The sequence below is a fragment of the Bicyclus anynana genome, chromosome 15, assembly GCF_947172395.1.
Source record: "Bicyclus anynana chromosome 15, ilBicAnyn1.1, whole genome shotgun sequence".
Classification (NCBI taxonomy): Eukaryota; Metazoa; Arthropoda; class Insecta; order Lepidoptera; family Nymphalidae; genus Bicyclus; species Bicyclus anynana.
The window spans coordinates 12,798,335-12,806,875 of record NC_069097.1 but is presented as its reverse complement, the minus strand read 5'-3'; the positions used below and the strand labels follow the sequence as shown (position 1 = coordinate 12,806,875).

The following is an 8,541-nucleotide window of genomic DNA, read 5'->3' as shown; positions in this document are numbered from 1 at the left end:
ACCAACTGCCTCAGAGATCAGACATGTGTTTTATAGATTGGCTTTAAATTTAGAGGGCTCTGAAGTTCTACCTCTAGAAAGCCTTTTCCATATCGTAAACCGTACCGACTCGTAAATCTACATCTTTTAAGTTATTAACGCACTATTTTTAACCGACTTCCAAAAAGGAGGAGGTTCTACGTTCGGCTGTATGTATGTATGTTTTTTTTTTTTTTTTATGTATGTCCAGCGATAATTCCGTCAATTATAGACCGATTTTGAAAATTCTTTTTTTGTTTTGAAGGGTTTACTTCCAGGGTGGTCCCATTTTTTTCATGTCAGGATCTGATGATGACATCCTGGAGAAATTGAGGGGAACTTTTGAAAGTTGTAGAGACGGCTAGTGCGTTCGTTAGTGTTTCCATAAGATATTTTAAACCACTACAACTTTATGAAGGTTTGGAGTTGGTCTGATAATGGAGCCGAAACACAGACGATGAAACTCGTCAAGGATTTACAGCAGTCACCTTTTGTTTGGACTTGATTAATTTGTATTCATGAGTATTTTCCACCTATATGGGTTGTGACTGTATTAAGGGTCTGGTGATGAAGACGAGGGACAGTGAAGAAAACTCCTCGACGGTTCACAGTAGCTACCTTGTGTTTGGACTTGATAAATTTGTATTGATGAGAACTTTCCACCTAGATGAATTGAGACTGTATTAAGGGTCTGGTGATGAAGACGAGGGACAGTGAAGAGAACTCCTCGACGGTTCACAGTAGCTACCTTGTGTTTGGACTTGATAAATTTGTATTGATAAGAACTTTCCACTTAGATAGATTGTGACTGTACACACGCAGTAGGTATGCTAACACTAAAAATAAAAAAATAAAAATTTTAATAAAAAAAATTCAACCGACTTCCAACTCAAAAAATAACTTTAACTAAAAAGCAAAAAATAACATCCTACCTATGTGCTACCTTCTGATCAGTTTGAAGGCTTTGCCAAGCCAGTGTCGTGTTTTAATTAAAGCTGTTTCTGAAAGAACCACAGAAATTTTGTAATTTAAACGTGTTTAATTAAAAAATCACTGGCTTGGCACCGCCTTCAAACTGATCAGAAGGTAGCACATAGGTAGGATGTTATTTTTTGCTTTTTAGTTAAAGTTATTTTTTGAGTTGGAAGTCGGTTGAATTTTTTTTATTAAAATTTTTTATTACCTATAAATATTTTATCCGGAGAATCACCGGTTTTTCTTCGGTACGTTATGAACCAGTTACCAGTCAGTGACTAAAGAAGTGGTATCCTAATAATCTGTGCAAACACAAATTTTTATTGACTTTGACAATTGAAATTGACATTATTACATTGAACTTTTGACTGAGTTTTGTTTTGTCAAATTCAAAAATTTCAAATTTCAATTCATTCAAGTTTTCATCTGTGGACTGTGTTCTCAAATTCTCAATCTCAATCTTCATTTGTGGTCTGTGATCTCAATTCTCATTTCTCACTTTTGTTGATACTTGATATTTACAATACACTTTTTTTGCAATGTTGATTTTTAAACGATTCATTATAAAAGATTTATTATTTTAGTCATTTCTATTTCATAAAACATAGAATCTATTTAGCTTTGTATCGTACCTAGCGAATATTAAAATAAGTGGTGTGTACTGTGTACTGTGTATGCTGAAATCCATGTACAAAATTACCTAATTTTCGAAAATGATTGAAACCTGCTCAAAACGATGTATGTTATTAGGCACTATATTAATGGGAGTGTAAGTATTAAAATTAAATATGTGCAATTTGATAATATTAAAAGCAGTGGCGTAGCGTCAACTTACCTTGGCAGTCACATAATGGCCCTATAATGCATTATTTATTCCAAAGGGAACCTACCATATTTTTTGTATACAAATGCGTAGGTACTATTAGCAGAATCAAAAGGTGATTACAAAAATAAGAAAACTAATGTCGAACAAAGGTTATGATTCACAACATTTGTCAGGACAACTTAATTAACAAATCAAACTGTAACCAAAATAAGACCCTAGAATGGCAGAAAACGACCTTGAGTGAAGTCACGCACTTGTGAACGTTGTGTGTAGAGTTAAAAGATCCTTTGAATATTAACAAACACTGCCCTTTTCCTCTCAAGTCACTCTCCCCGCCTATCCCAAGTAACCCATAAAGAATTACACAACAAGAATTGTGGACGGCTCGAATGCCACAAGCACACTGAAGCCGTACGTACCGCAAGTCGTTGCAACGCAGCAATAACAGTACTAAAATTTAAATATAAATAATACTAGTAGCGGCAGTTTTTCTTTTGTTTTAAATCATACTATTACAATTTCAAGACTTACGAACCCCTAAAGTGCAAGGATGTGGCTGAGGAACTGTGTGAAAAATATGCAATGTGTTTGTGGTCTGGGATAGAACCAGACCTAAAATACTTTACCAGTGAATGGCAAAGCTTTGTAGCCATTTAAAGTAGCAAATAAATAATTATGATTCATTTACTCAGGCATTTTAAACCAATTAATACAGCTAAGTTCTCACTGGAGGATACACTTGACAAGCAAACTGTCATGGCATTAATTATACTTTATGGAGCATAGATAAACGCAAGAGAAAAGAATTATTCTGATTAAACCATTAAAACTATATTTTAGAGAGATATTGATAACACTTTATTGATAGTATGTACTTTCATCATTTTGTATTTTCAGATTGACAATTGTGGTTTTAATATTAGAATCACATCTTGCTGATACTCTATCTGGTAGCCAAAGAAGGAATAAAACATTTCCCACTGAGAATAACTCGACTTGTTGGATACACCAACCTTATACAGTAATAAGTGAATGTCATCCTTGCTCAGGTATTTTTATAAATTAATAATTATTAACTAGCAGACTCCTGGCCATGTTCTTTTGTATGCTGTAGAAGTAGGAGCGAGAGTATACCAACAAATTCTCTGTATAACTTGCTTAAAGATCTTGGCCTCACTGGGGTATCCAGAGCTACTCTAGTAGGATATTCTCTACTAGTATCTTACCAGGCTTTATAAGCAGGGAGAACTACACAAGTAGAGAAGGCGATTAGATAACTGTCAAGGATATCCTTAACCGTATACCCATTGGTCACAAGTCCAGGGCTCTGCTCAGAGCTTTTCTCTCTGCCACACTATGGACCTGGTGCCTGCACTGTGAATCCATGGAATGCTAAGATATCTGTCTCTCTACTCAATAACCTGTTCTATATTCCAATGAAAGTGCCATCAAAATTGGTTCAGCTGTTTCAACAATTAGACTGGACAAACAAACAGACATTCAAAATTCAACTACAAACACTTGAGAAAATAGATTGATACAGATTTGAATTTTATACATAGAGTATTATCTATATTGCTAAAAGATTGTGGCCAAAGATTTTATTACTCTGAATATGTCTGAAAAACAATAAAAAAACTCATTTGATACAATTACTTATGTACTTAAAAATATGTGTAATATTTGATGGGTAAAATAAAAATCTTTTTATTGTAACAAAATGTTTCAGATTTTGAAATTCGAAGTAAGAGTATTGGAGTATGCATTCATACAAGTTTTAAAGAAATATTGAAATGTCAAAATGGTGAAACAGTAACAAGAAGGTATGTTAATAATAATAGTTAGCTATGGTCTGTCATCTTAAAAGGGTAGACCAAAGAGTATATTATAATTACAACATTTGGGCCGACTTTCAATATGCCAGGTGGTTCAACCTTAAGTGAGATAACAATACACTCGTTTCGTTTTTCGTCATCAACCCATATTTGGCTCACTGCTGAGCTCGAGTCTCCTCTCAGAATGAGAGGGGTTAGGCCAATAGTCCACCACGCTGGCCCAATGCGGATTGGCAGACTTCACACACGCAGAGAATTCAGGTAATTCTCTGGTATGCAGGTTTCCTCACGATGTTTTCCTTCACCAATTGAGACACGTGATATTTAATTTCTTAAAATGCACACAACTGAAAAGTTGGAGGTGCATGCCCCGGACCGGATTCGAACCCACACCCTCCGGAATCGGAGGCAGAGGTCATATCCACTGGGCTATCACGGCTCTTCTATAAGACCTTACTTCATAGGATCATTTCTTTAGTAAGCTCTTCACGAGACTCACACAACAATACACTCAGCCTACATGAAATGAACAGCCTATAGCTTGGCGGCTTCGTTCGTAACACTCCCGATGTTGCGCGCGGGGCGGGGGGCATGTAGCGATGAATGAAAACCCACGTCTGATACACGTCACTTCCCTACGCGCCGTCACTTTCCGCCCGTCGCCCGCATATCATGGGAGTGTTATCAACAAACTGGCCAGACTATAGGGAGTCTATTCAGTTGAGAATTCAACCACCCACAATATTATAATCTAATACAATTTGTAAAAACTACCTGCAACCATATTATACTGAAATTTTTAATGATCTAATTTGAGCACACAATTTCATTGACATAAAATCCTGTTTTTTGAGGAATCTGTGTACTAACAAGGATTTTTCTGAGATAATAAAGTGACCTATGTTATGTACCAAATAAATTATCTCTGATACCAAAATTCATCAAAGTTGGTTCATAATACACAGTAATAAAAGGTATAAGACAGACAGACTCCCCTTCATTATACATTTGGATGTATTTCTATGTTTGCATAAATCTGGATAATATTAATTTAATAGAAGAATGAATTAAAATAATACATTCTTTTGTTGCAGCTGTGATAGAGTGGCATATTTAGAAGAGAGGGCTTATTGGAAATTTACAATTTGGTCTTTTATAATAGGCCTAGTTTCATCTCTCGCTGTGATGCTTAGAACAAGAGTTCTCAATTTTAGAGCTAAAAAGAGAGCCCAAAAGGCTCTTAGTAATGGCACTATGTAGTTTAAGGTTCTTGTATCTCAATGTATTATGTAATATAATTATTTATTCTTACCAACCTCTTTTAATGATAATAACACAGTTCTTTGCTTAATAAATTTGTGCTAAATTGTAAAATAGACATTGAAATAATATGAAATGAACTTTGAATGCTTGTATATGCTGTCTGTAAGGGCACCATATCACTTAAATGGCTAAAACAATTTGGATGTAGTTTTTTCCCATTAGAATGCTGGTTTTCCAGTGATTATGAGCTTTTTAAAGCTTTATGTGGTTGATAATATCACATATTAAAAGTGGTCCCCTGTAATATAGTAATTTTACTGATGTTTCATAATTTTTTTAATTTTAAGACAGGAAATAAACTTAATACAAATCATTTAATTATTATTCAAATAATATTTTCAAAAGTTCACTTATAACTTTAATATTAACACTGTTACCCAGTAGCCTGTAACACTGTTTTATTGTTACATTTTCTGGGAAAGTGTAGTTTTGTGGAAAACACATTAGCCTAACAACTTCACTGGGTGTAAAGAATCTTAAATTTAGTTCTTTTAATGATTGTACAAACTTTTCACTGCCTACGTCAAATGTATTTGCTATTTTGTAGCATTTTTCAACTTTATCCTCATTTGAATTGGTGTAAACTGATCCTGTTCCTTCTAAGTAATGTGTGTAGGCTTTGGTGAAGCAACAAGACCTTCTGGAATGCTTGTAGCAAATGTCCAATATATTAGCTCTTTTTAACATCTTCTCATTCAGTAAATACATATCATGCTGTATATCCTTCTGTAATATATCCTCCAAGGTATAAGGAAGACTATATTTGTGAGGGAGACTTTTGATCTGAAATTTTAAGAAGTGAAGTAATTTGTTACTTTATTTTATAATGAAAAAATATGATTTAGAATGATAATGTTCAATTTGACAACCACTTTTGTTAACAACCAAAATTGACAGCTTAACATGCTCTTTCGAGTGTGGGTTTACTTAATAAGTATTTGTGCTCAAGAAATTTATACTTTAAGCAATAACATGTCTTTCAATATTACTAAAGAAAACTAAACAGGATGCAAAGGTGAGTATAGTAAATATTTCACAAAGACAACATTAATAACAAACTTACAATCTCTTCCTTTGTTTTAAATTGCCATTGTGATACATGTCTTCTTGCAATACAATAATATCTTAATCTAGAATTTGGGACGCCAACTTGGGAGGGACAGAGAAGAAACTCCTGATATATAAAACCACATGTCTTTAATGACTCTATAAATAAATTCCTTACAGTTGAACTCTCGAAACCCTTGACATTTTCCATTAATATGTACTCAATTTTATGCAATTTGATAAGTAAGTTTATTAAGTATATAAACGAGTTGGTTCTTGGATCATTTTCATCCAAGCATTTACCATTCCTTGTAAATGGTTGACAAGGTGGAGACATTAACACTGTGTTCACATCAAGGTTCTCTATTTCCTTAGAAGTCAGTGACTGAATATTTCGATTTGAAATAGTTGTTTCTGGGAAGTTGTAAGCATAAACTTCATTTGCTATGGTGTTAATGTCAATGGCTAGTACTATTTCTCCGTCTAACTGTGATTCTGAAAAATAAGAAATGTCTAATTAACAAATATTTTTATAATATACATAGGTATTTAATAAGTTTTATTATTATTATTATATTAAATAAGCTAACACTTGACCACAATATCACCTGATGGTATGTGTAGATGTGGCCTAAAGTTAAATGTGCTTGCCTAGAAGATGCCTATTCACTCTCTTCTTAAAGATGCCCAGGTTCTAAGAATTAGGAAACACTGACTTTGGGACAGAGTTCCATACCCTAGCCATGCGAATAAGAAACAAAGAAGCAATTCTCTCCGTAAGAGTACTGGGGATGTTGATAACATGGTGATGGAAACAAAACTGGTTTCTTGCAGTGCAATGGTAAAAAGTGACGGTGGTACGGGCTCAAATAACTCCTGTGCACTCTCTCCGAAATATATTCTGTAAAATAGTATGAGACCAGCAACCTTCCAATGGTGGCCAAGGCTTTGAAGTTTTGTCAGAAGGGGTGAGTCTTCGCCTATGAGTCTCCTGGCTCGACGATCCAAAGCGTCCAAAGCAACCTGGTACTTGGCAGAGCCATCAAAAAGCTCAAAAGGAATTGAGCTTGGTACAATGTTAGCAATTGGTGTGGCGTGAAGTACTGCTTCACCTTAATAAGGATACCAAACTTTTTGGCAGCAGTTTTGGCTATGGCTTCTATGGATCGACCAAAATTGAATTTTAGTAGATTCTAACATATGTTACCTTTCCATGCACAGTGCATGCCACCTATACCGCTATAAAGTTCTAATATTCTGTGCATTTTAATATATATTATAACTTTTGCATTGATATATGTTCAGATTTTAGAAGAAACTTAATAAAATTAATTTAATGAACCTATTTTAACTTATTTGAAAATTGAATTTCGATTTCAATGAATTAATGTTGTGGTTGGTTTAGTGTCACTGTCAACTAAACTGTCAGTGTCAAATTGACATTTGAATTTTGACGGAATTTGAGTTTTGGCGCAAGATTGACTGACCAATTAAATTAGCGTATCGGTTACGATACGTTCCACTTTGCGATCGTAATGATCACGGCAGTTCACAACCACAGTTTTATGTTACGAGAAGTAGAAATTAATAAAAATAGAACTAAAATATTTGCTGTGTGGCAACACCACATTTACTGTCATTATCAGAAAGGTCTGTCTGTGATTATAGCAACCAATCATTATTGATAGTTTTAACAGATTATTAAAATCATAATGGAAATTCGGATAATTATTATTTCGGATTAGTAGGAAAATTTATTGCATTTTACTAAAATAATGTTCAAAATACATAGAAATACCAATACAAAAAATATTAAATACGTGAATTTTAACTGCAGTTGACAACAATCTGTAGAGATATGATTGACACCATAGATTTACGATTCGGTACAAGTACATTGACACAATCGATACTGAAAGTAATCGATAGAGTACTTTTAACGAGAAAAGTAAAAGTATGACTAGCTTTCTGGTTTGTAATGTACAAAAATATTATTAGACTAGATGAAAACCCGGCTTCGCTCGGGTGAATTATCCGTATAGGTAGGTATATTTCAGTAGTTATCAGTTCTCAAGGAATATTTAAGTAATACTTATATTGTTAAAGACAAAGGAAGGCACAAATTTTCAAGCAAGTTTGTTGTGTTTAATAAATATAGTGAATCAAAACTGTTACTGTACAAAAGTTTTAACATAAATAATTTTAATATTAAATTAACTTTAAAAATAAACTAACTTTGAGTTCATTGCGAATAGAGTGAGATTTGAAGACATGGCACATCCTGCACGGTGTAATACCTTTGCCTTTTTCTCATGTGAAAGAAAAATAAAATGAAAAAGCGAAAATTTAAAAAACAATAATACACACTTGATATTTTTTAAGAAATTCATTGTAAATTTGTGACCGTATCTTACTTATTTTTCAACATTGTTATTGTTATCTTCATCTAGTGAGAATGGTGATCCTAATTTGGAGATGGATGAAATTTTCAATCTGTTACCATCAAAGTCGAGACGC

At 33.7% G+C, this 8,541-nt stretch overlaps 2 protein-coding genes and 1 pseudogene across 2 annotated transcripts; 2 read left to right on the top strand and 1 right to left on the bottom strand.

Annotated features, from left to right (window-relative positions):
• Positions 1–1,470: 1,470 nt before the first annotated feature.
• Positions 1,471–4,965, top strand: LOC112051751 (protein JTB). Its single transcript, XM_024090529.2, has 4 exons — positions 1,471–1,762; positions 2,717–2,868; positions 3,549–3,642; positions 4,749–4,965. The coding sequence occupies exons 1-4, from the start codon at positions 1,707–1,709 to the stop codon at positions 4,912–4,914; spliced, it is 468 nt and encodes a 155-aa protein (XP_023946297.2). The 5' UTR covers positions 1,471–1,706; the 3' UTR covers positions 4,915–4,965.
• LOC128198827 (small nucleolar RNA U3) lies at positions 4,102–4,200 on the top strand (annotated as a pseudogene).
• On the bottom strand, positions 4,953–7,622 carry LOC112051749 (tRNA (cytosine(38)-C(5))-methyltransferase). The gene is made up of 3 exons (XM_024090527.2): positions 7,232–7,622; positions 6,041–6,519; positions 4,953–5,760 (listed from the first exon to the last, which is right to left on the bottom strand). The coding sequence occupies exons 1-3, from the start codon at positions 7,287–7,289 to the stop codon at positions 5,299–5,301; spliced, it is 999 nt and encodes a 332-aa protein (XP_023946295.2). The 5' UTR covers positions 7,290–7,622; the 3' UTR covers positions 4,953–5,298.
• Between the last annotated feature and the right edge of the window lie 919 nt (positions 7,623–8,541).

Excerpts from the sequence above, each read along its gene's own strand:
- LOC112051751 (XM_024090529.2), top strand. The coding sequence starts at position 1,707 with ATGATTGAAACCTGCTCAAAACGATGTATGTTATTAGGCACTATATTA. Across the intron at positions 2,869-3,548 it reads TGAATGTCATCCTTGCTCAG|ATTTTGAAATTCGAAGTAAG; the intron begins GTATTTTTATAA and ends AAAATGTTTCAG. Across the intron at positions 3,643-4,748 it reads GGTGAAACAGTAACAAGAAG|CTGTGATAGAGTGGCATATT; the intron begins GTATGTTAATAA and ends CTTTTGTTGCAG.
- LOC112051749 (XM_024090527.2), bottom strand. The coding sequence starts at position 7,289 with ATGCACAGAATATTAGAACTTTATAGCGGTATAGGTGGCATGCACTGT. Across the intron at positions 6,520-7,231 it reads CATGCACTGTGCATGGAAAG|AATCACAGTTAGACGGAGAA; the intron begins GTAACATATGTT and ends CTTATTTTTCAG. Across the intron at positions 5,761-6,040 it reads TTAAAACAAAGGAAGAGATT|ATCAAAAGTCTCCCTCACAA; the intron begins GTAAGTTTGTTA and ends TTAAAATTTCAG.